Source organism: Drosophila busckii, chromosome 3R, assembly GCF_011750605.1.
Source record: "Drosophila busckii strain San Diego stock center, stock number 13000-0081.31 chromosome 3R, ASM1175060v1, whole genome shotgun sequence".
Classification (NCBI taxonomy): domain Eukaryota; kingdom Metazoa; phylum Arthropoda; class Insecta; order Diptera; family Drosophilidae; genus Drosophila; species Drosophila busckii.
In genome coordinates this window covers 7,605,350-7,632,616 of record NC_046607.1, presented here as the reverse complement: position 1 = coordinate 7,632,616, position 27,267 = coordinate 7,605,350, and the positions used below count along the sequence as shown (strand labels likewise).

Sequence of the window (27,267 nt, the reverse complement as noted above, 5' to 3'; positions counted from 1 at the left end):
CTTATTTCAGGCTACATCTAACATATCTGAAAATGGAAAACCTTATACAATTTCCAAATATCTATTAGGGCATATATCTAGCATTTTTTAAAGTTCATACATTAAATATAGCGAAAAAGACCAAAATATTATGTACAAACAATTAATCTGCAATGCTAGGCTAACAGGTTAAATAATGGCTAGCTAATTTCAAGCCAGAAACTAGCTAATGCGGGCACTCAAAACCTGGCAACACTGCCCTCCATTTTGCCGCTATTTAATACGAACAAAAACAAAAAAACGTTAAGTCGCAAAACAGATCGCAAGTCGATTAAAGCTCTTCGTTTTCGTATTCGCAACTCTTGTGCATTTAAATCGCGCTTAATTCCAAAACAGGAAGCCAATACGTCTACAATTTTGATTCAATTTAATTCCACGTAAGGTAATTATAACTGCGCGGCTTGCATGCTCACAATGTATATTATATACAATAATTTGTATATTATATGAAGGGTTAAAGTGTAATTGAGGATCTAATTGTTAGTTGATGATGCACGCGATTTCACCGCATATTAGTGATCATACATATTAGGAAATTGTGCAACCGGCAGCCGTGCGCGAGTAATAATTATAATACATGTATATATACATACGTAGTGTATGTAAAGGTGAAATAAAAGTCATTTCCATACAGAAGCACAAGCACACATGCAAGCACAGACAATAAGACTCCATAGATAACTGCAATATGCGCCAACGGTACAAATTTCTTTAAAATGACGCTGTATGTTTATGTAAAAACAATGTGTATACATACATTATGTGAAAATATGCAAATTCCAATAGCGAATGAGTAATACAACGCTGATAACTTTTGCCGGTCTCAGTGCCTCACACTCGAGTGTTTTTATTTAATTTTGTGATTAACATATGTATGTATATACCTGAATGCCTGTATCTTATTGTTAGTTTCGTTGATTTATAACTTCATTTTTATAGTGCCAATGTCCTTTGCCAGCAAGTTCAAGGGCAAAGTTTAACAGCCTTTGGAAATTGCCGAAAGCTCAGTTCACTTTCAGTTACGATAAAACTTTTTGCACTCAACATTATTGTTGTTGAGAAGGAAAGCTTTTCATTGCCTAACGCACGCTTTTTGTGCGTGTCACCCACACTGAGAGCGTGAGCGAGAGAGCATGCGTGATTAACCAAAGAGATAGCAGACGTGCATTTGATTAATTGAAGGTCGTTGTTATGTGTGTTGGTCAGCTGATGATAGGAGCAATAGGGCTTGTATTAGTTATACATACATATGTTTATTAAATTTATTTATTCGAAAACAGCTGATATTGATTATTTCTTTGTTTACACTCAAATGCTTTACATAAGGAAGCCGGCTGATCTAATCTCAAGCAGCTGGGGCGAAACATCCGGAGTGCTCTAACATAACATGAAAAGCTTTGCGGCGAGCGTAGTATAAACGTTTAGCTCTTCGTTTCTCTTGGCTTTTAGGGGTGGCCTGTTGCCGCTTATGTTTTTGGTTTGGTTTCTCTCTCGGCTCAGAGCGCCAGCGTTCGCTTGGCTTTTTTGTTTCGTCAAAGTCTCGTGGTGTGTGCTCATTGCACCGATTTTCACTGAATAGTACTCTACAGCATTTTGCCAAATTTTCCACAGTCGATAAATTTATTTCATTGCGTGCATAGCAAACGCGCTGCAAACATTTTGGCAATTCAACGCGTCTTTGCTTTGGGTTTTGTTAAGAATTATTCTAAATATATAACTCGTGGGTTCTACAGTGTAAACTTAGTAGGCCACAAAATGGTTAACGTAACAATCTACGATGAGGCACCAAAGCTTAAGGTAACCATAGTCACAGTCAATGTCAATGTCGGCGTACATATCCATAAAGATACGATGATATTTGTTATGTATAATCAGCTATAGTTGCGTATTAAAACAATTTTAAGTTTTTTTTTTGCGTATATCTTAAATTATGCAACGTCTCTTTGCTGACCTTCGCAGCTGCTAAAATGCAAGATGCAAAAAAAAAGTTCTTCCGTATGTGTCTTTCTCTCTCTCCGACCACTCTCTCACTCTTGCCATGAAGTGCTCATCTCTTGTGTGTGGGTGTCTCTCTCTCTCTCACTGTCCCTCTCACTCTCTGTTTACATTGACGTATGTGTGCTTATCGATTATTTATTGATTTACTTCTTCTCTGGCATTGCAGCCCAACGAAGTACCTCAAAACATGGCCGCTGCAGCTGATTCCCAATTGGAGCACATGTGCCGCCTGCAGTTCGATTCGCCCGTGCCTCACGTGCGTTTGTCCGGCATTGTGTGCACTATTGGACCTGCGTCCCGCAGCGTTGAAATGTTGGAGAAAATGATCGCCACCGGCATGAACATTGCGCGCATGAACTTCTCGCACGGCTCTCACGAGTATCATGCCGAGACCGTGGCCAATGTGCGTCAAGCAGTGAAGAACTATTCAGCCAAGCTGGGCTACGAGCATCCCGTTGCCATTGCTCTGGATACCAAGGGTCCGGAGATTCGCACGGGTCTCATTGCTGGCAGCGGCACCGCTGAGATTGAACTTAAGAAGGGCGAAACCTTCAAATTGTGCACCAGCAAGGATTTGCTAGAGAAAGGTTCCCTTGAGCTGGTCTATGTTGATTATGAGAACATTGTGAACGTTGTCAAGCCTGGCAATCGCATCTTTGTGGACGATGGTCTTATCTCGTTGGTGGTCAAAGAAGTCACCAAGGACACTGTTGTCACCGAGGTGGAGAACGGCGGTGCTTTGGGCTCCCGCAAGGGTGTCAATCTACCTGGCGTACCCGTCGATTTGCCCGCAGTCTCTGAGAAGGACAAGTCCGATTTGCAGTTTGGCGTAGAGCAAGAAGTGGACATGGTTTTCGCATCGTTCATTCGCAACGCCGCGGCTCTCACAGAGATTCGCAAGGTGCTGGGCGACAAGGGCAAGAATATTAAGATCATTTCCAAAATCGAGAACCAGCAGGGCATGCACAATCTGGATGAGATCATTGAAGCCAGTGACGGCATTATGGTGGCTCGCGGTGATCTGGGCATTGAGATTCCCGCCGAAAAGGTTTTCCTGGCCCAGAAGGCCATGATTGCTCGTTGCAACAAGGCTGGCAAGCCCGTCATCTGTGCCACTCAGATGCTGGAGTCTATGGTAAAGAAGCCTCGCCCCACGCGCGCTGAAATCTCTGATGTAGCCAATGCTGTGCTCGATGGCGCCGATTGTGTAATGTTGTCCGGCGAGACGGCCAAGGGCGAGTACCCATTGGAGTGTGTGCTGACCATGGCCAAGTGCTGCAAGGAAGCAGAGGCTGCCCTCTGGCACCAGAATCTGTTCTCCGATCTAGTGCGTTGTGCATCCGTTTCCACCTTGGATGCGGCACATTCGGCAGCTATTGCTGCAGTCGAGGCGGCCAACAAATCTAAGGCAGCTGCCGTTGTGGTAATTACCACCAGTGGCAAGTCTGCCTTCCTAGTGAGCAAGTATCGTCCACGTTGTCCCATTATTGCCGTCACGCGTTTCGCACAAACCGCACGCCAGGCGCATCTTTACCGTGGTCTGGTGCCACTCATCTACAAGGGTAATTTGCTTGGACAACGAGTTAAATTTGTATCCAGCTAATTTCTCCTTTTTTTTGTATTTAGAGCCCGCACTTGGCGACTGGCTGAAGGATGTTGATGTGCGTGTGCAGTTCGGTCTGCAGGTGGGCAAGAAGAATGGCTTTATCAAGACCGGCGATTCTGTTGTCATTGTGACCGGCTGGAAGCAGGGCTCCGGCTTTACCAACACCATCCGCATTGTGTAAGTTGCTTAACCTGTAGATTGCAAACGCCTCCGTTCTGAAAAAATGTTAAATACTTAATTTTTTTCTTGCAGCACTGTCGAATAAATTTGTGTACCTGTTCTACATAAAGAAACGCAACAGCATGTGGTCAGCGTTTTAAGCGCTGCAATTTAACTGTTATTAACCAAGTTAATTTATTGAAAACTAAGAAATTCTCAAAATTTTACGTATTATTGGATATTGGCATTGGAAACATGTACCCACTGGCAAAGCTAGACGCTTTAGATTCCTCTATAAAGGATTCCCGCAAGCGCACATACAAACACAATTATAATTTACTATTGTTAAATATAGCGTTCTTCATAGTAACAAAAAATATAAATATACAAAATACATAAACATAGTAACAATGTGTAAGGAGTGTCATTTGTTAATACATAGAGCCAGGGTTAGTTACATGCTTAGAGCACATTTCGAAAATATCAGTTAAGCCAGTCACAATAAATTTTAAAAATATATTTTTTTGTTTAAATTTTTCAAAATTTCACTTTTTGTCGCATTTCTGGCACGCTCCGCTACTCGCGGAACCGTGCCCATCCAGCCATCTGTCTGGTCATGCCATAGTACACACAGCTATGCTAAAAATGTCATTGATCAAAAGCAAAAGCCGCAGCAGAAGGCTTTGGACCGCGGTCCATTTGCCTCTCAATTGGATTATAAAGCGAGGCTGCAGATCCATGCACCAAGATTGGAGTTTCCACTAAGCGGTATAGTTTGCACCATCGGTCCGGCGTCTAACAACCCGGAAACATTACTCAAGCTTATTTCAGCGGGCATGCGTGTGGTCCGCTTGAATTTCTCACACGGCTCGCACGATTTCCATTGCCAAACTATTCTTGCTGCTCGCAAGGCCGTTGAATGCTATGCTAAGCAGACGGGCGTACTTAAGTCAGTGGCAATTGCATTGGACACTAAAGGACCAGAGATACGAACAGGCCAAATTTCTGGAGGCGATGCGGCCGAAATACAGCTTAGCCGTGGGGATCAACTCAGGCTAACAACAAAAAGAGAATACGAGACCAAGTGCAGCAAAGAAATATTGTATGTCGACTATGACAAATTACCAAAACTAGTCGCGCCTGAAAGTCGCGTATACATTGATGACGGTCTTATATCGTTATTGGTTAAGGACATTAAGGATAGTGAGATCTTGTGTGAGGTCCAAAATCCTGGTAAGCTCGGAAGTCGCAAAGGTGTCAATCTTCCTGGCGTAAAAATTGATTTGCCAGCTATAACTGAAAAGGACAAGTTAGATCTGAAATTTGGTGCAGAACAAAATGTTGATATGGTGTTCGCATCATTTGTTCGTGATGCTGATGCTATTCATGAAATAAGGGATGTTTTAGGTCCTAACGGCAAGCATGTTATGGTCATATCCAAAATAGAAAATCAGCAGGGCTTGGATAACCTTGACGAGATCATCGAAGCTTCTGATGGTGTAATGGTAGCTCGTGGTGATTTAGGTATAGAAATCCCAGCGGAAGATGTTGTACTAGCGCAAAAATCAATTATTGCTAAATGCAACATGCTGGGCAAGCCCGTAATCTGTGCTACACATATGCTACAGTCTATGACTAACAGGCCCCGGCCTACGCGTGCTGAAGCTTCGGATGTTGCAAATGCCGTATTCGATGGCGCTGACTGTGTTATGTTATCTGCCGAAACAGCCAAAGGTAATTTTCCAGTGGAAAGTGTCCAATGCATGTCCAATATATGTTCTAAGATAGAGTCTGTGCTCTGGTATGATCGTATTCAAAGCGATGTGAAGAGTATCGTTAAGACTTCATCCACTGATCAGCTGTCAGCGGTAACTTCAGGAATAACTGAAGCTGCTTCGCTAAGCGATGCCAAAGCTATAGTCATTGCGAGTCCTTGTTCACTAGTGCCGCAGATGGTAAGTCAGTTTCGGCCAAGATGCCCGGTTATCATGCTAACAGGCGATCCGAGGCAAGCTAGACAATCTGTTATCTATCGCGGCGTATATCCGCTGATAGTTGAGGAAATGGCTTGGGGCTGCACGGACTTTAGACGCATACTTCAGTCAGGTGTTGAGCAAATGGCACAAATGAAATTCGTGAAATTTGGTGACCCCCTCAGAATTGTTATTGTTGATGCCATGCGGGCCAGAAATATTTCTTTCCGCATTTTATCTATCCATCGGAGATCAGAGGAGGAAAAACTAAAGGAAATAACTGATGCACAAGTCCGATATAAGCAACAAGCTGAAGAAAAGAAAAAAATGATTGAAAAGAATCGTACAATGTCAGATACCACCAAAACTCCAGAGCAGATCGAAAAATGTAAGAAAATGGCCGAAATGCGCAAGAGAAAAAAGGCAGCTAAGAAGTGCAAAGAAATTCAAATGAAATCTGAAGGAAAATCTGGAGGTTGCTCCCAAAAAGGATCAGGATCGGGCTCAGGAGGAAAAAAATCTGATAAAAAAGGTGGAAAAGGAAACAAGGCAGGAAGTGGCGGAGGGGGCAAGAAGGGCGATTGTAATGATGGCAAGAAAAAGGAACAAGAAGCCAAGTGTAAGAAACTAGCTGAAGAAAAGAAAAAGAAGGAGCAAGAGGCTAAGTGCAAGAAGCAAGCTGAAGAAAAGAAAAAAAAGGAACAAGAGGCTAAGTGCAAAAAGGAAGCTGAAGAAAAGAAAAAGAAGGAACAAGAGGCCAAGTGCAAGAAACAAGCTTGAAGAAAGAAAACAGAAGGAAACAAGAAGGCCAAGTCAAGAAACGAAAGCTGAAGAAAAGAAAAAAGAGGAAAAGAAGAGGCCACAAAGTTTGCAAGAAGCTAGCTGAAGAAAAGAAAAAGAAAGAAGAAGAGGCCAAGTGCAAGAAGCTAGCTGAAGAAAAGAAAAAGAAGGAACAAGCAGCTAAAGCCAAAAAGCAAGCTGAAGAAAAGAAAAAAAAAGAACAAGAGGCCAAATGCAAAAAGCTAGCTGAAGAAAAGAAAAAGACAGGAACAATGAGGCGCCAGGTGTAAGAAGCTAGCTGAAGAAAAGAAAAAGAAGGAACAGGAAGCTAAAGCCAAAAAGCAAGCTGAAGAAAAGAAAAAGAAGGAACAAGAGGCCAAATGCAAAAAGCTGGCTGAAGAAAAGAAAAAGAAGGAACAAGAGGCCAAGTGTAAGAAGCTAGCTGAAGAGAAGAAAAAGAAGGAACAGGAAGCTAAAGCCAAAAAGCAAGCTGAAGAAAAGAAAAAGAAGGAACAAGAGGCCAAGTGCAAGAAACAAGCTGAAGAAAAGAAAAAGAAGGAACAAGAGGCCAAGTGTAAGAAGCTAGCTGAAGAAAAGAAAAAGAAGGAACAAGAAGCCAAGTGCAAGAAGGAAGCTGAAGAAAAGAAAAAGAAGGATCAAGAGGCCAAGTGCAAGAAAGAAGCTGAAGAAAAGAAAAAGAAGGAACAAGAGGCAAAGTGTAAGAAACTAGCTGAAGAAAAGAAAAAGAAGGAACAAGAGGCCAAGTGCAAGAAAGAAGCTGAAGAAAAGAAAAAGAAAGAACAAGAAGCTAAAGCCAAAAAGCAAGCTGAAGAAAAGAAAAAGAAGGAACAAGAGGCCAAATGCAAGAAGCTAGCTGAAGAAAAGAAAAAGAAGGAAGAAGAGGCCAAGTGTAAGAAGCTAGCTGAAGAAAAGAAAAAGAAGGAACAAGCAGCTAAGGCCAAAAAGCAAGCTGAAGAAAAGAAAAAGAAGGAAGAAGAGGCAATGTGCAAGAAGCTTGCTGAAGAAAAGAAAAAGGAGGAAGAAGCGGCTAAGTGCAAGAAGTTGGCTGATGAAGCTAAGAAACAAGAAGAGGCCAAAGCTGTTGAACAGTGTCGTAAGGCAGCCGAAGAGAAGAAGCAGCAGGAAGAATGTAAAAAGTTGGCTGCTGAAGAAAAAAGAAAAATGATCCGTCAAAAATGTAAAGAAATAATTGAGCAACAGAAAAAGAAAAAGAAGGAAGAGGCGGCAAAGTGCAGAAAGGCGGCAGAAGCAGAAAAAAGAAAAGCCGAAACTGCTAAATGCAAGAAAATGGCTGAGGAAAAGAAGCAAAAGGAGTGCGCTGAGAAATTCAAGAGGGCAGTTGGCAAAAATGGCAAGGGCAAAAATGGCAAGGGCAAAAATGGCAAGGGCAAAAATGGCAAGGGCAAGAATGGCAAGGGCAAAAACAAAAGCAAAAATGGCAAAAACAAAGGCGGCAAGTGCAAATGAGTATTTTGAATTATTTTAAAAGATAGTCATTTCTTTATAATTGATATATGTGACAAATTGGCGTCAAATTTCTAAATTTATAGTAAACTTAGTGCATGATGTTGCTGCAGACCAGTAATGCCAGAAATGCGACTGTATATAGATATAAGTAACTGTTGTTATAAAAGTATACAATAAATCAGATATTTGTCTAATTCTTTTCTTTAATTCATTCTTTAAATTCAGTATTAATTAAGCGCAGAGTTTCAAATTTGTTATCGATATGTGGTGGGTGGCCGATATGCAAGTAGCAGTTATGTGCAGCCCTGCTTTACAAGCACAGCTGTTTGTAACCGCAAGACAACAAGTCTTTATTAAGCTTTTATTATATTAAATTGTGAAATACAATAAACTAGATAATTCATAAAATTACATAAAATAAATTTAGTGTTTAGTACAATGTCATTGCCGACTACAAAAGCAACAACTGCGACGGCAACCCATGCAGTAGTGCAGGCCGTTGAAACATATATTCAAAATCAAAATCTCTTGGGCAGCGTAGCTGAGCTAAATGATTTACTAAGTGAGTTAATTGACATGCACAAGGACAATGATTTGGCCCTTAAGCGCGTAGTACAATGCATTTATAATCTACTACTTGGCAACAACCGCTGGAATGTTAAATTTGGCTCCAAAGTGTTTCACAAACTTATTTCGGTAGTCATTGCTGACGCGCCGCTTAAAGAGGATGTTGCTGCACAGACGCTACACCGGCAGTTAGTTGCCAACGTACTAGTCTGTGTGAAAATGCACGCTCGCAAATTTCCACGCACCGAAGGTACATTTCTGTTGCGTCAGCTTTGGTCACTCAGCCAGAGCAGCGAGTGCCAGCCATTTGCAGCCCAAATATTAGTACAGCTCTTTGATGACTTTGTGACGGAGTTTACTAAACCTGAGGAATTTGTTTGCGCATCAGAGCTCCATCAGCATATACAGATTTTTTTGCAAACAGAGCTGCGCGATCAACGCAAGTCGGCATTCTTCCTGATGCGTAAGCTACAAGCCATACTCCAATCGGAAACCACGGACCCATCTGTTGGTAACTCTCTGCATGACACGCTGCAGTGCAGCGTGCTGCAATGGGCTGCCTATATAGACATTATGGAGAGCCTTGAGGAGCAACAGTCGCATTTAGTGCTACCTACTCTAAACACGCTGCTGCCACGCATTGCAGCAGTAACTGCTACCACTGCCACAGAGTCCCAACAATGGCTATGCTGGCAACGCATACTATATGCTCGCCTGTTGAAGGACAATAATATACTGGTGCTTCGGTGGACCTTAAACTACTTTTTCAAGCACTTCAACATTGAAAAATTAGGTCGTGTGCAGCTTCTAGAGCAGTTTTTGCAAGCTACAAATCGCACACAGTTGTATAATGTGGAAGGAGACTCACTGGCAGCTGCTAAATTAAACATGGATAAATTTTTGCCAGAAAGTTCCCGGCCAGTATTGTTGGAAGCATTGGTAAAGGTTAATTGGCATGCCGTACCTTTGATATTTTGGTTGGAGCAACTGCATCCAAAGAGCTGCGTTAACATTAATAAACGTTTACTGCTAAAACTTTGTGCTTGCGTGCGCATACTGAAGAATCCCACGTTGAGACAAAAGGCTAACGAACATATTTATGTGCTATTTGAAGTGAGTGGATAATACTTTTTAACAGCGAAGCAGTGTTTATTACATTTTTTACATATTGTTACAGCATACACTTGATGAGCTGAGGCTGGGTGAATACATGGTCTTTGTGGAGACGCTCTACAGCAGCGGCGATCATTACTATATGGATTTTAATAGATGGCTGACTAAAATGCGAAACTGCACGAATATTACAGAGGAATTAGTTCACTTCAACAAGCGTTGCTTTGAAATAATGGTGCAAGATTATGCACTAGATGAAATAGTTGAAACAATAATTGGACATTTAACAAATGTACCTAAATCGCTACATGGTTGGTGGCGCTTGTTTCCCATTTTTATGCAAGATCGTCTGGCAGTTGCAACGAAATCCATTTGCATGAATTTCTATAGCAATAACTATAATGTAAATATGGATTTATTGAGCACTGGACACAGTCTAGCAGAAATGCAGCAACATTTGTTACATCAATTGCACTGCGAAGGCGATGAAGAAAAATCTTTTGTGTTGTTGCATAGTGTGGACTGCTTTGCTAAGGTGAATCTGCAGCAGTGGAGTGATATGGCTAAACTAAACCTAAATCCACTCGATTTGCTGGAGCAAGGTGGTAGAGAAACTTGTATGCATTTGACGGCGCTTTTATCTAAACACAATAGTCGTCTGGAGCATGACGAGCACTTGTTGGGTACTTTAATAAAACAAATAAAAACGCTTGAGAATGCAGAAAATGCGTAAGTATAAGCTAATTCTTAGTTTTTTCAAATATAAAGTGTTTTTTCCATAGAGCTATCGGAATAGCGAAGTACGCTTTCAATCAGCTAAACACTGATGAGTATGAAGACGTCTTAAAGCAGTTGCTGAGTAATCGTAATGATGCCATGGTCTGTGCTATATTAACAACTGCTAGCAGGATACCCAACGCCTGGATCATACATGGCATGCTCGAGGGTGAAAGCAGCACAGGAGATGCACGGTATACATTGTTGAAAAAATAATTATCTAAATTGCTAAATGTTGAATTTTTAAAATGTAGCATTGAAGAATCATTTGCACATGATCGAGCTGGAAAATCATGCAATAGTTTATATCTACGTAACATATATATATCATATGTCTTGAAACAAAGGACCACAGACATGAATGAATTTCTGGCTGAGCTGCTAAGACTTAACACTGAGCTGAATATTAGAAAGCCACGATACTTTGAAAATTGTAAAGAGCATCGCACAAAAATACGCATTGCCAGAGCTATGCTTATGATGAGAGACTGTCTAAAGTGGACTGATGAGTTGTGGTCAGCGTTATTATCGCCAAATGATCAGCATAACATTAGTTTTATGTTCGAATATCTTGTCGCAAGCTTATTGCCTGACATTCAAGTATTGCTATTGGCACTGAAGTCTAGACGGAGCACGCTTAAGCCAAGTCAGCAAGTATCCATGATATCCGTTTTGCACATATTTTGTATACGCAATTGGCAGAAAATTAGTGTGAACGACGTAGACGAGATTTTCAACTTGATTGTGCCACTGACAATGGGGGCTCATTATCAGACACGGGTACTCGCTCAGCTCGTTTTGCACAGACTCGCAGTCAGGTGTGAAGAGAATGGGTAAGTGATGAGCAAATCATTTATGTAATTAGCAAATAAATCTGTTTTTCTTTTAGCATTACCTCGCCTATTGCTAGTTCTTTGAAAACCTGCATTGAAATTACCTTGGGAGCCAAGTTGCAGGAGTTGCAAAACGAGTATCGCTTAACTCTGCCTGAAATACTGCAATATGATGCGCCAGCGGATGTTATTTTATACATGACTAATACACCCTTTGATGAAGTCATACTAACGAACGTTCCATTTGATAAACTCAATGGAAGCATTGAGTCTTGCCGAGCAGTTTTTAAAGCTAAAAAGGGTTTTAACTCGGCCGAAGAAAAGTCACCGCTTCAGCTTGCCAATATTAATGTACAGCGAAAAATGAATCCCATCAATGATATTTTCTATAGTGACTTGGGATCAGTTGAACTATCTACTAAACACGAATTTATTGTGGTGGCCTCCTTAATAGATAAATTGGCTAATCTTGGCGGATTAGCACGCACCTGCGAAATATTGGGCGTGAGAACTTTAATATTGGGCGTCAAATCCAGCGCAAGTAAAAGCGATTTCACCAACTTGAGGTAAACTAAACTAAATAGCTAAAAACTCAGTCTAAAGCAAAATTGACATTTTTAATTACAGCATGTCCGCTGAGAAGCATCTAAACATAGATGAAGTCAAACCTAATGATTTGGCCGCGTTCTTGATTGAGAAGCAATCAGCCGGTTTTAAAGTCGTGGGGGCTGAGCAAACAGCACATAGTGTTAGTTTTGTAGACTTTAAATATCCTGAAAAAACGGTGCTTCTACTGGGGTAAGCAAATTATTTATGTGCACATGTATTGTTAATAATTATTTATATTTGCTTTAGTCATGAAAAGCACGGTATTCCGGTTGACTTGATTGCATTGCTCGACTATGCTGTTGAGATACCACAGTTTGGCGTAGTACGCTCCTTAAATGTGCACGTAACTGGATCACTCTTTATTTGGGAATACTGTAAACAACATATGACAAAATCCTAGCGCGTAGAGGCAACAAAAGTTTTAACTGTGATATTAGCAATAATTTTGTACGAAATTAAATTGTTAATGTGGACAGTACAACATGAAAAATCATTGTTTTATTTATAAAGATTATTTTAAGTTTATTGAGTGTCATTTACAATATATATCGAATATATGTATTAAACATTGACGTCTGTACAAATTGAATATTAATTACAGCTAATTGTTTTATAACTAATTTTTATATTTAACATATTTGCATAATGTACCCGGCGTTTGTTTATTAGGCAAGTGTGCCATAGTTGTTTGTTGTGGTCATGGCTGTCTCCTGGCATCTGATATTGCCATTGGCACTGTCTTCTGTAAGGCCGCGTAGTTCCAATTCACATATAAGCTGCGATACTCGCATCTTGGCTTCAGCTATAAGCTTCGGCGAGAGCGCCTTGACACTCGAACTTACGCTATCGAAAAACAAATCGACATGATTCTTTTCTCGGGTAGGCACTTGTGGTATTTGAGTCCCAATTAGCTCTCGAAATGATTCCATAAGCTCATTTTTATCTTGGTGTATTTGCATCAAGAGCTTAAGCCCCTCTTTATTGGATTGGACACTTGTATGTTGAGGGCTTGTTTCTGGCGTCGCCTTTGCTACAATTGAGCCAGCCTGCGCGGAAATCGGAGCAGCATCTTCGGGCTGTTCCACTTCGTGATTCAACAATGTTATGTGGGCGCTGTTACATAAAGTTTTTCAGTCAAATATCTATACATACTACGCAACCTCACTTACCTGTCCTCGACAGTTATATCTGATTTTATCACTAATGCTGGCGTCACCTTGTCTTCATTTAAATTATCCACTTCTTGAGCAATGATCACTGCTTGCTGTTCTTGCTTCTGAGCCAGCAGTGCTCGTTTGCGTTGATGATAATACTTGCTGCGTTCGCGTCGGACGCTCAGCTCCTTGCGTACAGCCCCTTCGCCTTTGGTAATTAGTGATTCCAAATTTCTTTTGTGTTTGGTAGTTCGTTCATGGCGCACCAGGTGACACCGATTGCAGTCAAGACGGCATTGACAGGCGCGACAGAAAGGCTTGTCAGGATCATCAGCTGATCTTTTTATCCATGGATCAAAGAGACTTAGCCATTTCTCACAAAATTTCTGGTTGTACTTTTGCTTTCCATTTCCATTTGGCTTCGCTTTCGTTTTTGTGTCTTTCCTATACATATGTATGTCATATAAATTAACATATACCTTTAAAGCAATTTGTTGCATTCACCACTTACCAGTCAGAGTCAGAAGTATTCTCTGAAAAGCAGCTCATATTGTATTTGTTTCCCTTTATTATTGTTTATATTTACGGTTTGTTCGTTTTCGATATCCGATTTATATTTGCTTGCGATAATAAAAACTAAAAGTAACGGCTTAAGTCACTACGATATAAATTGCACTATTTCTTGGAAAAAAAAATTGTTTTATAATAAAAAAGTATAAATTCTATTTGTAATCTTGCTTATAATTTTTAGATTTGTTTTAGTTTAGAGCCGATGGCTCTTATACATTTAAATTTACCGCATCTTTTAGATTCATAGAATAGTTACGGCTGTCCCGTAACAAAAACGCCCATCTCTATTATGATCAGATTATCGAACAATACCCATATCTAATACGCGGTGTAGTAAAAGTCCATTTTTGTAAACAAATAAATAAATCCAATTTTAAGAGTAAGTACTTAAAGTATTATTGAGTCTTGTGTTTCTATTTAAATGCATATAATTTTTGAACAGCATGTCGGCAAAACGTTGTAGCATGAAAACACAGCGTGGACTTAAGCGTGAAGACCTATTGGCCAGTGTCATTAGAGACCGTACTTCTCTAAGAAACTATTTCGACAAACTTGAACGCACAAAGTCTCAACAGCAAGTTTCTCAAAAAACAAATTCAGCTGTAATGCAAGTCCAGCGAGATAGCTATGATCTGTTTTTCGAAAGTGCTTGCATAAGTATAAAGGGTTTGCCACCTAAGCTGGCGGCTGAAGCTAAGAGTCGGATATCACAGATCATTACAGAGTTCGAACTGCGCGCCATTTCGGAGCAGGAGGAGCAGAGTGAAAAATTGCAAGCAGTCAAAGTCAAATCGACGAAGATGACCGATCCTGCGTCTAAAATAGTCTACAAATTTAAAGCATACACCTGAGCAAGCTATCCCTAAGTGATCAGACAGTAATTGACATATTTTAAGGCATCAGTCGTGTATGTTTTGTCGCAATTTTACAGACGAAATTCAAAAATTAAAATTCCAAATCATAAATTTTAATATTCCAGCAGAATTTCGTTAGCGTTAGGCCAATCCAAAATTTCGGTACATACACACATGTAATTTTTTATGTAACTTCAGGATGTCAAAAACGCAAAGATCCAAGGTGTGCATAATCGGCGCTGAAGGCTGGTAAGTCCAAAAGCAAAGATTTATGTTTATTTGTGCCATAAGACCTCTTCACTCTTGCAGGGGCTCAGCTATTGCGACAGCTGTCTGTCCAAATGCATTAACTGGTAATTTTGATAGTCGTGTGCATATTTATGTGTACGATGAGCTGGTGCGAAATAACTACCTCTCCGAGGTGATGAACGAACGGCATGAGAATATCAAATACCTGCCGGGCATCAAGCTACCTGAAAATTTAGTAAGCTCTGGGTATCAATTAGATACATTGCATTTTACTGAACCTTTATCGATTTAAGATTGCTGTCAATGATTTGCACGAGGCTGCCACGAACGCAGATATTTTAATATTTGCCACGCCACTTTCATTTGTCAAGTGCTATTGTAACATGTTAGCCGGCAAGCTGAAGAGCACCGCGTATGCAGTCTCTCTGATCAAGGGCCTCGAACACATTGACGATGGCGACATTAATCTGAGTTCATCTATAATTTCCAATCAACTGCAAATACCATGCTACTCGCTGATGTGCGCCAATAGCGCCATGGAAATGGCACAGGGCAAGCTCTGCGAGATTACTGTTGGTTGCGACAATAGAGGACACTCTGAACAGCTGGCATCTATGCTACAGACTGAGAACTGCAAAGTTGTCAGTGTACGGGACATCGACAGCGTTGAGTTGTGCAATACGCTGAAAGATGTAATTGCGCTTAGCGCTGGCTTTATAGATGGCCTGAGATTGGGAGATAACGCCCGCATCGCATGCCTGCATCTGGGATTAAAAGAAATGATGCGCTTCATCAAAGCCTTTAATCCAACCACCCAGCTGTCCACATTCTTCGAAAGTAGCGTTGTGGCCAATTCGGTCGCATCTGCATATGGTAAGTTTAATTAAAGTAATTAATTATTATTAATACTATTTTTTTAGCTGATAAAAACGCTACTTTTGCCAAAAACTTTGTTACGGGAAATAAGACAATACCCGAAATTGAGGCAAATCTTTTAAACGGACGCAAGCTGCTTGGTCCAATTGTGGCCATGGAGGTATCCTCATTTTTAAGAAAGGAACAATTGGAGGATCAGTACGTATCTTGCAAAATCCAAAATAAATTTACTTAAAAACTTTGTTTTTATATTTTCAATAGGTTTCCTCTATTTACAACCGTCAACCGCATTTGCCAAAGCGAGCTACCTCCCGAAGCACTTTTAGATACACTTCGCAATCATCCAGATCTACGGTACTGTCATTCATTCTTTTCATAACTTTTTTTCATTAGTTATCGTTTCATAGCAACGAGTCCATTTCGGAACTGATGAATGAAGAGCATTTACTTGAAGCATTGGCAACCAAGTTCACGAATGCAATTCCTGAAAGCGACATCGTGGATTTAGAGGGGGATCAACTCATAGCCGATGAGATGGCTGTGAAGGCATTAAATAGCGTTACGGAAGGCAAAGAGGATTGGCCGGCGTATCACCAATATTTTGAAGCGGTGGAAGAGGCAAAGAACGACCAGATTGAGCATACATTGGAGGAGCCAAAGCCTGATGATCACGACTTGCGTTTAGTGATTGAAATGAATTCAAAAGATGGGCAAAATATCAGCGTAGAGCTTAAAGATAAGCCAAAGCTTGATAAATATGAAAACGCATACGCTACTGCTACTGCCTCTTTGGGTGAAACGGACCAGCTAATGGGCTCTAATGACAATAATCTAGATACTTCGAAAGGCAATGTAATATCAGATGACAATATGGTTTACATGTCCACCTCGGGTAAATCAGATAAAACCAAACAGAGTAGAATTAGAAAAGGATTAAGCCAACTGATTGAACGACATGTGCGACCTTTCAATGACAAATATAAAGCTTTAAAAGTGCGTGCAAAGTCCTCGACAGACGCCAAGTCCAACGAAAAGAAAGACGATTCAAAAACGCCAAAGTCAAGTCAGGCAGAGAAAAGTCCGTTCAAACAAACAGAAGTGGAGGCATCAAGCATTAATGAAATTCCTAATCCCATGGTGCTTGCCAGCGACGAGAGCAAGGACGTCAAGGCAGAGCAGCTGAATAAGCCTAATAAAAAATCAGATAAGCAAGTGGTTTACGAAAAGAATTCTATGTTTGGTAGGATGCTTGCCGAAGAGGAGCCCTATATGTCGTCCGTGACAGAAACTATTCATAATATGCAAGACGAAGCGCTGAGCCGAGAGCTGGTGGAAGAAAGCCACAACAAGGTGCCGAAAGAAACCGACCAAATTAACTCAACAAAGGCAGCAAGTGTTGAAAACATTCTAGCAAGTTCACAAATTTCGGACCAAGACCACGATAAAACGGATAAGAACTTGTTAAGCAGTCACGATGAAGATAATTCTCATATGGCAAGAAGTCCACACAGAACACCAAGCACATATGTGGACTTCAAGCACCTGGAAAACGAAGCAGATAATGAAGATCAGCATGCAAAGTCAGCTGCTGAAGCTCTGGTGTATGATCCCGAGTCTAACGAGTTCTATAATTTACTCGAGACTGAACAACCCAAACTAACTCCTCCAATGTACGAATTAGACCAGCCTGAGGCTGCTGTACACTCTGAGGATGCACTCGGCGAAACGCTTGCCATAGAAGCAAAAGCCTTTGAAGGTCGTGGCGATGACCTTTCAAAAATTCTACAAGATGAGGTGAATCGCGAGCTGTCAGTTGAGAATCCTGAGCATGTGGCTGCAGTGCCATTGCACATTATTGACGAGAAGATCCAGGTGAAAGCAATGGGTTCAAAGAACACCAGCCATACGCATGAAGATCCCAATCTGCGTTTCTATCATGGCCGCAACGATGGCGAACAGGGTCCAGAATGGGATTGGCTGCGTGCTAGCGAAATAGCGGACAATGTGCCACAAGGCACTTATACTGAGCATCTGAAGTATATAATGGCTAAAGACAATTCACAACAGTCTGGTGGCAATAAGAAAGATGGCCAGCAGCAGTCCAAGCCTACGCAGGACAAGCCAAGAACTCTCAAGGACGCACCACGCACTCAACAACCCAGCACACCGCCGCCCTTTGAGCAGCCGCGGCCCATAGCAAAGCAGCCACTTGCCGATGATAGTAAAAAGCTAAATCAAGCTAATCATACTAAGCAGACTAAGCAGCGCAGTAAGTCTCCTGCCGAATCGCAGGCAAGGCAAGCAGCTGCAGAAAAGAAAGCACTTGCCATAGCTGAGAAATTTGCAGAAGCTGACGCAGCAGACAAATATATAGCAGAGGAAATAGCAAAATTAGAAGCTAAAGCTAAGAGAACGGCTGCTGAAGCGCTGAACATAAATGCAAAACCCAAAGAAACAGAGACAGCAGTTAAAGTTAAAGCCAGACGGGCTTCCAAAGAAAAGGAAGAAGTGCCAGCTGCTGAGACTGCCAAGAAAGATGCACATGTGGAAAAGCCATTCAAGGCGGCGGAAATTAAAAGCGATCAACCACTGCCTAAAAAGCAAAAGCCTTACAAGGCGCCGGAAATTAAAAGCGAACAGCCAAAGTATAGAAGGGCAGAAGAGGAAGCGCCAGAAACTAAAACCAAATTGAAAGCAAGAGATAAACCTAAGCCTAAAACTCCCATCGGCGACGTTTGGTTGCATGAACAATATGAGCAAAAGCCGCCTAAAAAGGAAAAGAGGCAAACATCGAAAATCAGAAAAATCCTTAGCAAGGGTCTAGGTCAACATGACCGCGAGCAGCAGGAGCAACCACGCGAGCGAGCCGTTGACTATGACGGCGAACATCCTTATAAGAAGGAGCCCAAGCTGCCAAGCGAAACACAAGCGCTGACCGATCACCATGAGCAAAAGGAAGGCTTGCAGCGCAACAAAGTTGTGGTCAATCCACCATTTCATCCACCACTTAATCCTCGCGTTCGCACGCCACGTCCGCCCTTCGATGTGCGTGATCATGAGTACCACACGCTCAGCTATCGTGCACCTCCCGATCTCTTGCGCAATGTCAAGTTACCTCTCCGCCGTTCAGTTGCCGCCGCACCCAATAAACCTGTAGCAACACTTAGCTTCTCCAAGCTATCGCGTCCATCCCTGAAAATGCCCACGTGCACAATGCGCTCCTCCATTTTGGCTGTTGAGTTGGGCATCTTTGCCACGCTGCTGGCGCGCTACAAGCCCAACCGAAAGTAAGACACATTATACTATTTCAAATGATCTTATGCCTGTATATTAACTATATTGCTAATTCTGCGGTAATAAACTAGTGTGGAATTAAACTAAATACTTCTTATGTCCATACATAATCCGCTATAGGTCGCTGGCTCAAGAACACCTGCCGCGCCTCTGAGGACTGCAGCGGTCGAAAATTGTTCAACAACGGACGTCCGCGTCGATCACGCAGCTGCCAGAACTTGGGCAGATCCAAATCCGAAATGGGCAGCACTTCCGAGAACACATGCCACGACACGACCGGCGAGCAAGGAGGCGTGGTTAGCGAGCCCTTGTAGGCATAAAAGTTGTCCCTATTCAAGTTGCCAAGCAGTGAGCCCAGCGTGAGAAACGCTGGCGGCGTATAGGTGCGATTGAAGTCGCCTAAATGCAGCAGCGAGCTGAAGATCTCGTGTAATCCTGGCTGATAATAATAATTGTGCTGCAAATAGTATAAATTAGTTAGTTTGTAGACAGCAAATGGGCAGATACAAAGCCTTACCCGCACCACCTTGAAAAGCACGGCGAGCACAGCGAATCCATCTGTTTGATTACGCGCCTCTTCATCGCTGGCGTACTTTGTATTCCTATGCACTATATGCATTTCCAAATCATAGCGTCGTCCGTTTATTGCATGCTCGGATCCCTTGCGCAGCGCTGAGCCCCAATGAAAATGAACGGCCATGGCCTCATAGAAATCTCTTAACAGTCCGCCAGTTAGATAGGGACGCTCACCGAACACCGTGGTAGGCACACTGAACTCAACTGTAATTATAATTAAGCATTTATACAATTGATAAGCTATAGTAATCGTGAAAGTTGCCTGTATGTCCATTGTTGCGCATATTCAGTAGCTCGTCGAAGGGTTCCTCATAGAGTCCGAATTGCAAAGGCGCTAGGCCAATTGGTATAGCCTTGAGTGCACTTAGCGCAATGGGCGACTGAGTGGAGCCTCCGCACTGCGGATAGAAGTACGGCCAGAGCTTGGGGTCATCATAGCTGAAGCGACGCGCTCGCTCTTCGGGCAACAAGTCTGGTAACAAAATTTTCAATTAGCATAAAACATTCTGTTTAAACTGAGTTTTGACAATTCCCTGATTCCCATGCATGTAGATAGGTATTAGCTTAATCTAGGTTGCAATTTTCGTTTATGCCAAATCTATGGAATTACTATTTCTCTTGGCCAACTGCTTCGCTGCTGTAGGTCGGACAATTTGTTGTCACAACAGTTAACTCTTACATCTTTATTCCCAGCTTATTGCGACAAGCTGCGCAATTGGCAAAGTTTAAACCGCAGATCGCGCGTAGATTTCATCAATGGACTTGCGTCTATGATGCGTATATATCTTTGTGTATCTATCTAAATACTGCTTATATAATCTTGGCAAACAGTAAGAGCTATTTTTATAGCTCCCTTTACGCATTTGTGCATGCAATTTTAATTAGTGTGATTGTTTACCAGGCACTGTGCTTGTTTACTATCCATTAAATGCGTGTATGACTTGTGGCCCTATATACCAGTTGCTAGTTAGGTGGGGTGGGGGATCACTGGGTGTAACATGCTAGGGTTCGATTAGAGATGGATCATAAACTTTTGTCATAAACTGCACTCTGTGGTCACATAAGTTTGAAGTTTTACGTTTCCTTTCCAAAATAAAACTTTGTAACATTTTGTTTCTTAGTGATATAGTCTTTAAATCTTTCGACACAGTTGACTGATTTACAGCCAATAAATACCCACTCGCAGCAAATGGCAACAGCACTAGCAAACGCTGATAGAACTCGCCAATTGATTGAAAATTCATTCTTCTCTTATTGTTTTAAAAAGATACAAAGTATATGGTAAGCCACCGATCTGCAGTCACAATTGTACAATCGTATTTGAATCCACGCACTGGTGACAAAGAGCCGCACGTAGCTGTCTCTGCAAACTGAGCCGAGCTTATGGCTGGCTTAGGCATTTTATACAAAGACGAAGACAATGACTGTGACGGGCGCCGGCATGACGACCAGATCTTTGAGACCACTTCAAGTCGTCTCCAAAAGGGCTTATGCAATTGAACTTACCATAAAGTCAGGGAATGAACACAGTTTTGGATCTCAGTCAGGCATTAAGTGTTAAAAATTCTTCAATTATGAATGAAAATTGGCTATAACGACTTTTTGCTTGAGTAGCGTTTGGAGTTTTACATTACCTTTTCATTATATTTTTTTTAAATTAGCTGGCTATTCATAATTTTATTGAGTTTTATATGAATTTAAGCTTCCCATTTCATTTGCAACAAAATTTCTTTTGGTTCAGCTCCCGATCTCCATTTCTTAATTCGCCTACAATGTTTATTTTCTTTTATTTGTTTCAAGCAAACTGGCATACGTTGAGATTTAGTAGCATTGAAATAAAAAAATAATTAAATATATTTGTTGGCAACAATGTCAAACAGCTATAATTAATTCTAAGCTCTTTAATCAATGAACTCATGTGCCAAAAAAAGAGAAGAAATGGTTCTTTGTATGTTGTATGTTTATTTAAAAAATAAATGTAATTTAAATGTTGTAAACTCATTTTTAGTTGGCCAGGTATTTTTAAGAATTTAACTTCGAAATTCAAAATTTTGCTCGTTTTGGCACTGTATTGATTTTCTACTCAATGTTAGCGCCGAACGGTAAATTCAATTCAAAGCAACCGCCCAAGCATCAGCTGTTGCTATCGTCACGCTAAATAACAACAGCAGCAGAATTAGCAGTAGCAGTAGCAGTAGCAGAAGCAGCGCACAATAGCCCAATAAGAATTTTGCGCAGTACGCGATCCAAAGGCAACAGCAGTGCAGACGAAGGCAGCTGCAGTGATAAACGAATAAATAAAACGCGGTGACATTGACAGAAGAGAAGGACAGAGCTGCGAAAGCGTCTGAGTGAGCAGTAGCAGCGGCAGCGGCAGTGGCATTTATGGCGTTTATTAACAAGCACTGCTACAGGAGGCAACTGTAACGTACTTGTTTTTTGCATTAAAAAAAGCTTTGTGGCAAACAATTAGTAGTTATCGCAACACACAAAACTGCAAACATCATTTTTATAATAACAACGACAACAACAACTATGCGCAAACTTAGAAGTAAGTACTGTTAATAGCAAAAGGGGGTGCGTTGAGCAAACCAAATGACGGCAAGCTCAGGCTTCTGGCGCGTTTGCTTAAAGTAAGTCGTAAAACATTTATACGTACATACATACAAACATTCATATGTATGTATATTTATCTACATTTGTATATATGTATGTACGTACGTGCGCATCGTAACAAGAATAAAATAGTGTTAACAAAATTTGATATTGCGGAAACGGCGAATATGCGGAGCAAAACAGAGAAAACCAAAACCGAAAGCGCTGCCAAACTGCGATTGTATGTGGGTGTGCTTATGCCTGTGTGTGTGTGCGCGCGCGTTAGCGTTTGTGTGCTTGTGTGCTATTGTGTCTGGGTCAGCAACTCAAACCAATAATGTGCCCAACTTAAATATACCCTTAGGCAAAGGCTTAAGCTGCATACATGCTACAGACTCTTGGCGTTATCCGAACATACCTTTTGCTTATAACAACTAAAGGGCATTATTAAAAAATTGTTTTTTTTTTGCGCTTTTTGTTTTGCTCCGCGCTTTGTGTGTATTTCGAACCTAGCGGATACACTAGTCAAAAATATTTGTGGAATGCGCGTTTCAAATAAGTACGAAGTGTAGACTCGTCTCAAGAGCAAAACTTGGTCAGCAGTAGACAGTGGTACAGCAAGCGACGACGTGACAGAGTCCAGTCGAGCTAGCTAGTTGTTGGAAGTGTTTGTTGTTCGAAATTTTCAAAGACTACAAATACTCCAAAAGTACAAACAAGCTAAATTTGGTTCATTCTTGAAACTAATATTTTTATTATTCGCTTCTCTATTCCAGCTCGCAACTAATCATGAAAACGAATCGACTTATAATCATTCGGCACGGCGAGAGCGAGTTTAATCTGAAGAACCTCTTTTGCGGCTGGCACGATGCTCCGCTCACCCAAAAGGGTAAGATTTTGCATAGAGATGGCTGCGTGAGATACTCTAATCTTATCAAGCGGGGCGGCGAGACAAGCCGCAGCTTATAATTGAAATTATACAAAGCAAATGAAATGTTTTACCTTTCGTATGTGTGCAAGAGATAACATTTCAGTTGGCTCGCACGCCCATCTCGTCTTTCTACATATATGAAATATAAAACTAAATACTCATGTAATACTTCAAAACAGGCGTGCATAATGCGTGTTCGATAACAGCAGCTGCCCTGATCAAAGCAAGGCTGGAAATCGACAAGGTCTACTGCTCGGCGCTATATCGAGCCCGCCACACCGCCGAGATGGTCTTGTGCGAGATGAAGTGCGCCAATGTGCCAGTGGTTGTGGACTGGCGACTCTGCGAGCGTCACTACGGCAACTTAACCGGCTTTAACAAGCGTGAAATGGCCGACAGATATGGCGAGCAATTGGTGCAGACCTGGCGACGTGGCTACCATGCAGTGCCACCAGCTATAACTGTTGATAATCCCTATTACTACGAGATCTGCAACAATCTGATATTTAGTGAGGTACCCGCCGGTAAATTTCCGCTCTCCGAGTCCATGGCAATGTGTGTGGAGCGCATCAAACCAGCGCTGGAGGAGATTAAGCAGGATGTGCTTAAGGGAACGCGCGTTTTGATCTGCACGCATGGCACTGTAGTTCGAGCTTTGGTCAATCAGCTTGAAGGTGAGCAGCTGCGTCCAACTCTAACTTTGTTTTCCATATAAAATTAATTGATTTTTCCATTTTTATTATAGGACTTAGTGAGGCTGAGGTTGAGAAAATTAATATCGTGAATAGCGTGCCCATTGTCTATGAGTTCAATATGCAGACAGGAGAACGTATTGGTAGCATGACCTACCTGGGAGATCCGGAGTACATAAGGAAGAAAACAGCGCAAGTGGCATCGCTTGGCGAACGATCCTCCGAAAAAAGTTAAATACCTCATGCGGTTTTTATATGAATTTACATATATAGTACTTAAGAGCAAATTGTTTTTATAAACTTTTAAGATTTTATATTTCTAAAAATACGAATTGCCAAATGAATTCAATCAGTTAATACTTTAAGTAAGTGCCACATGCAACAAGCTGCTGCCTCAGTAGTAATTCGGCTCGTTGTAGTTGTAGAGCGGATTCATATTATTTGGCAGTATGTAAATGTCCTCGGGACGGCCATTGAAAACAAACGGACGCTTCAGAGAGGTCAACTTGGAGTCCTGTTGTGGCACTGGCAAAGCGGCTAGACCAAAGCTCTGCTGCGCTGCAGCTGGCGGCGAGATGGGTCGATAGTTGAATGGATTACTGGGCGTGGGTGGACGCATATTGAAGCCACCAGCGAGTCCTGTAGTAAACGAAGCCAGCTCATTGGCCGCGTTGTGCATTTGATAAATGCCCGAGGGCTTGCCATTGGCCACAAAGTTCACAGGCAAATTGAACACCGAACCGTAGCTGGAAAACGTGGGCATGGGCTGATAGGTAAGCAGCGGAGAAAAGGCGCTGCCAAACGGACTGGGCGCTGCCAAATTTGTGGGCACAAACATATACGGCGTGGGTGGCAGTCGAACGTAGTAAATTGGCGAATTGCGCGAGCCATGTGCTGTGGATGAAGCACGACGATCGCCAGCGGAACGAGACATGGCCATTTCCTCTAAATCATTGCTGGCACCTGGATAGGCGGGATAAAACATATCCGGTGCTATGTAAAGCGGAAATGGTATTAGCACTGGTTGCGCGTAGCCAATGAAGGGCAGCATCTTGGGCATGGCCAGCGATGCTGCAGCCTGTGGCGATTGATTCTCATAGGGATTAGTTTGCTGATTCCATGGATAGTTGTTGCCAGGCAGTCGTGAGTCCTGCTTCAGTTCGTGCAACATTTGATAAGTCTGTTCATCTTCTTCCGCTTTGATTTCTGGCTGCTCTGACGGCAACTCGGACTCCTGCATATATTGTGGCACATTTGCTTGAGGTTGTTGCTGCTGCTGCTGCTGCTGCTGTATTCCTGGCTGCTTTGCTGGCGACTGTTTCTTCATCACATTAGCCGCCAGTGCTGAAGAGATCAGCAGCAGTGGCAGCAGAAAGTGCAAGAAATAATTAAACATCGTCAACTAACTGCAAAAGAAATGTTACAATTTGTTGCTTTTATTTAATTTGCACAATTTGTTATTTAAATTATATGGACTTTTAATTGTTCAAATTCATTCTACGTAAATTTAGTTTTTAGCAACTGTTATTCAATTATTAAATTATTGTTTGCACTTGGCTTAAATCATTTTATTTTAACACATACAAATTTTTTTAGTAGCACTTGTTGCGCAGGATGCGTAATCCTGAAACTCTAAGCTATCGAAGATTCGCAGAACTTGACACCGCAAGCTTTAACTTGGAATGAGAGTGCGCGGATGAGCAGCTGCGCTTTATATTGACGCCGCTGCGCATGCTCTGAACCTGTCAACTGATCAACGAAAGCTGCGCTCTCAGCCACTACAAAGCGATGCAAGAGATAAAGAGAGGAAGAGAGTGAGAGAGAGCCTGTTCCATGTTAAGTGTCGTTTGCTTTATGCTGGCTTTTGTTTATTGTTTGCCTGGCCCAAAGCACTTTACATTTGTCCAAGTGCTTGTGGGATTTGCTCAGTTTTTAATTTTCACTGCCAAGTGATAAATCGACTAATTGCTGTCAGACACACACACACACACACATTAGCATAGTGGGTATTAATGTGTGTACGTACATAAGAACAATTATAATTACGCGCAAATGTCAATGGCCCAGAAGGGGCGACTTGGCTTAAACATGCACATGCAACTGGAAAGAGTACCGATTAAAATAGGCGAGTTTGTTATACCCTTGATAACTGTTATGGCTATAATATAAATATACCAGCTAATCTAAAATTCAATTAAGTATTTTAATTCAATTAATTATTACACAGCATTAAAATTGTCTTGCTTATAATAAATATAAATGCGAATATAAATGTCGACTATTTTAATGATGGGAGCTCGTATGCCTGGGCTGGCTTCTAACTAGCGCCCTCTGCAAACGATCGCGATTATGCAGCTTAATGTTTATGACACTGACGGCAAATAGAAGAGCTCATTAGTCAATGATATCCGTATCCGCCAAGCCAAGCTAAGGCAAGCCCAGCAGCAGCTTAGGCAGCTGCACATTGCATATCATCGCATCTACACATCAACTTCACCTTGATACCGTTAAGGAGCGCGCGCGGGGGCAAAACTTGTTACATAATTGGGCATAATTGTGTGATTACAACAACACACACATACATAAAATATGATGTGCATTTGATTGTTTGCATAGCTGGCAGATAATGCCGCTTGGAGATTGCATGTCTAGCTGGCTGGCTGGCTGTCTGGCTGGATGGAGTGTAAGCCCTAAGAGAAATTGCTGCTGCTGTTCATGTGATTATGCTGATGTTATGGTTGCCACTGCCGCTCCCCTGGCTGTTAGCTAATATTAATAATTTAATATAAATAATTTGTTTATTTGTCAATGCCAGCGGCAGTGGCGCCAGCCACAAGAAGCACGCTGTCGTTCATACCACTTCAACTCCAGCGAGATTAGGCCAATAATAAATTACGCAGCTAATTAAGCGGCGACTGCAACTGCAACTGCAACCACGCAGATGAAATGATGTAGATAAAGCAACAGATGCTGTTGGTACTTAGTTAGAAGCATGCACTGAGCACAAGAACTGCAAAACTTTAAGCAGCATCATTTATACTCAGAGCAGCATCTTTAAAGTGTAGAAAAGTATTTCTTAGCGTGTGGTGTTGCAAGCGGCACGTTGCAAATGGTGTTACCATAATAAAGCCAAGTCAACTTGTTGCCAAGACCAAGCCCTCTAAGCAATGCTGAGGCTGCTGCCAACGCTGCTGGCAACGCGCCAACGCAATTAGCCTTGGAATGTCCTTGTGCACGTGACTAGCACCATTGTATGGATGCCTCTATGTGCTGCGCTTGGACAGTACCATAGTGGATGTGGCTAAATATAAATGCGCGTGCCTGCGCATCATCGAACTTGGGCACACTTTCCTAACGAAGCCGAAGCCCCGGACTGGAGGATCTGTTTATGTCGCACCTTTGTCAATTGCATCGCACTTACAATGTCTGTACATAAACGTAAACATAAACAACTAACTGATCGGCCACAAGGTTCATTAACACTCGCATGCTCAAGCAATTGCAAATTCTTTGGGTTCGCGCTTGAAAGAATTT

General features: G+C 41.8%; 9 protein-coding genes across 12 annotated transcripts; 6 read left to right on the top strand and 3 right to left on the bottom strand.

Moving 5' to 3' along the window:
• The first annotated feature begins 298 nt into the window (after window positions 1-298).
• LOC108603139 (pyruvate kinase) lies at window positions 299-4,002 on the top strand. Of its 3 annotated transcripts, none has more exons than XM_017991677.2 (4): window positions 299-421; window positions 2,204-3,599; window positions 3,664-3,820; window positions 3,896-4,002. In XM_017991677.2, the coding sequence occupies exons 2-4, from the start codon at window positions 2,225-2,227 to the stop codon at window positions 3,906-3,908; spliced, it is 1,545 nt and encodes a 514-aa protein (XP_017847166.1). In that variant the 5' UTR covers window positions 299-421; window positions 2,204-2,224; the 3' UTR covers window positions 3,909-4,002. The 3 variants fall into 3 exon arrangements, with proteins under 3 accessions (XP_017847166.1, XP_017847165.1, XP_017847164.1); XM_017991675.1 differs by lacking the exon at window positions 299-421 and adding an exon at window positions 1,657-1,836; XM_017991676.1 differs by lacking the exons at window positions 299-421; window positions 3,896-4,002 and adding an exon at window positions 1,656-1,836 and having other exon boundaries at window positions 3,664-3,824.
• A 318-nt stretch (window positions 4,003-4,320) lies between these two features.
• LOC108603138 (axoneme-associated protein mst101(2)) lies at window positions 4,321-8,237 on the top strand (the record flags this gene model as incomplete). The annotated part of the gene is made up of 2 exons (XM_033293891.1): window positions 4,321-6,546; window positions 6,898-8,237. Coding segments are annotated over 2 exons (3,372 nt in total), but the record flags the coding sequence as incomplete, so codon positions are not given.
• Window positions 8,238-8,478: 241 nt separating this feature from the next.
• Window positions 8,479-12,412, top strand: LOC108601752. Its single transcript, XM_017989676.1, has 7 exons — window positions 8,479-9,723; window positions 9,788-10,452; window positions 10,506-10,694; window positions 10,755-11,333; window positions 11,390-11,899; window positions 11,961-12,131; window positions 12,189-12,412. Exons 1-7 carry the CDS (start codon window positions 8,482-8,484, stop codon window positions 12,340-12,342), a joined length of 3,510 nt encoding a protein of 1,169 aa, XP_017845165.1. The 5' UTR covers window positions 8,479-8,481; the 3' UTR covers window positions 12,343-12,412.
• A 148-nt stretch (window positions 12,413-12,560) lies between these two features.
• LOC108602474 (protein suppressor of variegation 3-7) lies at window positions 12,561-13,693 on the bottom strand. The gene is made up of 3 exons (XM_017990598.1): window positions 13,608-13,693; window positions 13,112-13,540; window positions 12,561-13,055 (listed from the first exon to the last, which is right to left on the bottom strand). Exons 1-3 carry the CDS (start codon window positions 13,643-13,645, stop codon window positions 12,608-12,610), a joined length of 915 nt encoding a protein of 304 aa, XP_017846087.1. The 5' UTR covers window positions 13,646-13,693; the 3' UTR covers window positions 12,561-12,607.
• A 320-nt stretch (window positions 13,694-14,013) lies between these two features.
• On the top strand, window positions 14,014-14,534 carry LOC108603909 (protein suppressor of variegation 3-7). The gene is made up of 2 exons (XM_017993093.1): window positions 14,014-14,045; window positions 14,109-14,534. The coding sequence occupies exon 2, from the start codon at window positions 14,110-14,112 to the stop codon at window positions 14,515-14,517; it is 408 nt and encodes a 135-aa protein (XP_017848582.1). The 5' UTR covers window positions 14,014-14,045; window position 14,109; the 3' UTR covers window positions 14,518-14,534.
• An 84-nt stretch (window positions 14,535-14,618) lies between these two features.
• On the top strand, window positions 14,619-19,021 carry LOC108603908. Its single transcript, XM_017993092.1, has 6 exons — window positions 14,619-14,769; window positions 14,830-15,004; window positions 15,063-15,642; window positions 15,690-15,843; window positions 15,907-15,999; window positions 16,053-19,021. Exons 1-6 carry the CDS (start codon window positions 14,720-14,722, stop codon window positions 18,934-18,936), a joined length of 3,936 nt encoding a protein of 1,311 aa, XP_017848581.1. The 5' UTR covers window positions 14,619-14,719; the 3' UTR covers window positions 18,937-19,021.
• Window positions 18,965-21,290, bottom strand: LOC108603910 (carbonic anhydrase 12). Its single transcript, XM_017993094.1, has 4 exons — window positions 20,696-21,290; window positions 19,778-19,987; window positions 19,457-19,719; window positions 18,965-19,396 (listed from the first exon to the last, which is right to left on the bottom strand). The coding sequence occupies exons 1-4, from the start codon at window positions 20,757-20,759 to the stop codon at window positions 19,034-19,036; spliced, it is 900 nt and encodes a 299-aa protein (XP_017848583.1). The 5' UTR covers window positions 20,760-21,290; the 3' UTR covers window positions 18,965-19,033.
• A 287-nt stretch (window positions 21,291-21,577) lies between these two features.
• LOC108602132 (2,3-bisphosphoglycerate-dependent phosphoglycerate mutase) lies at window positions 21,578-24,023 on the top strand. 2 transcript variants are annotated; one of them, XM_017990159.2, is made up of 4 exons: window positions 21,578-21,938; window positions 22,887-22,999; window positions 23,221-23,715; window positions 23,787-24,023. In XM_017990159.2, the coding sequence occupies exons 1-4, from the start codon at window positions 21,901-21,903 to the stop codon at window positions 23,966-23,968; spliced, it is 828 nt and encodes a 275-aa protein (XP_017845648.1). In that variant the 5' UTR covers window positions 21,578-21,900; the 3' UTR covers window positions 23,969-24,023. The 2 variants fall into 2 exon arrangements, with proteins under 2 accessions (XP_017845648.1, XP_017845649.1); XM_017990160.2 differs by having other exon boundaries at window positions 21,581-22,066.
• Window positions 24,024-24,104: 81 nt separating this feature from the next.
• LOC108602543 lies at window positions 24,105-25,405 on the bottom strand. Its single transcript, XM_017990676.1, has 2 exons — window positions 25,318-25,405; window positions 24,105-25,139 (listed from the first exon to the last, which is right to left on the bottom strand). The coding sequence occupies exon 2, from the start codon at window positions 25,127-25,129 to the stop codon at window positions 24,128-24,130; it is 1,002 nt and encodes a 333-aa protein (XP_017846165.1). The 5' UTR covers window positions 25,130-25,139; window positions 25,318-25,405; the 3' UTR covers window positions 24,105-24,127.
• Between the last annotated feature and the right edge of the window lie 1,862 nt (window positions 25,406-27,267).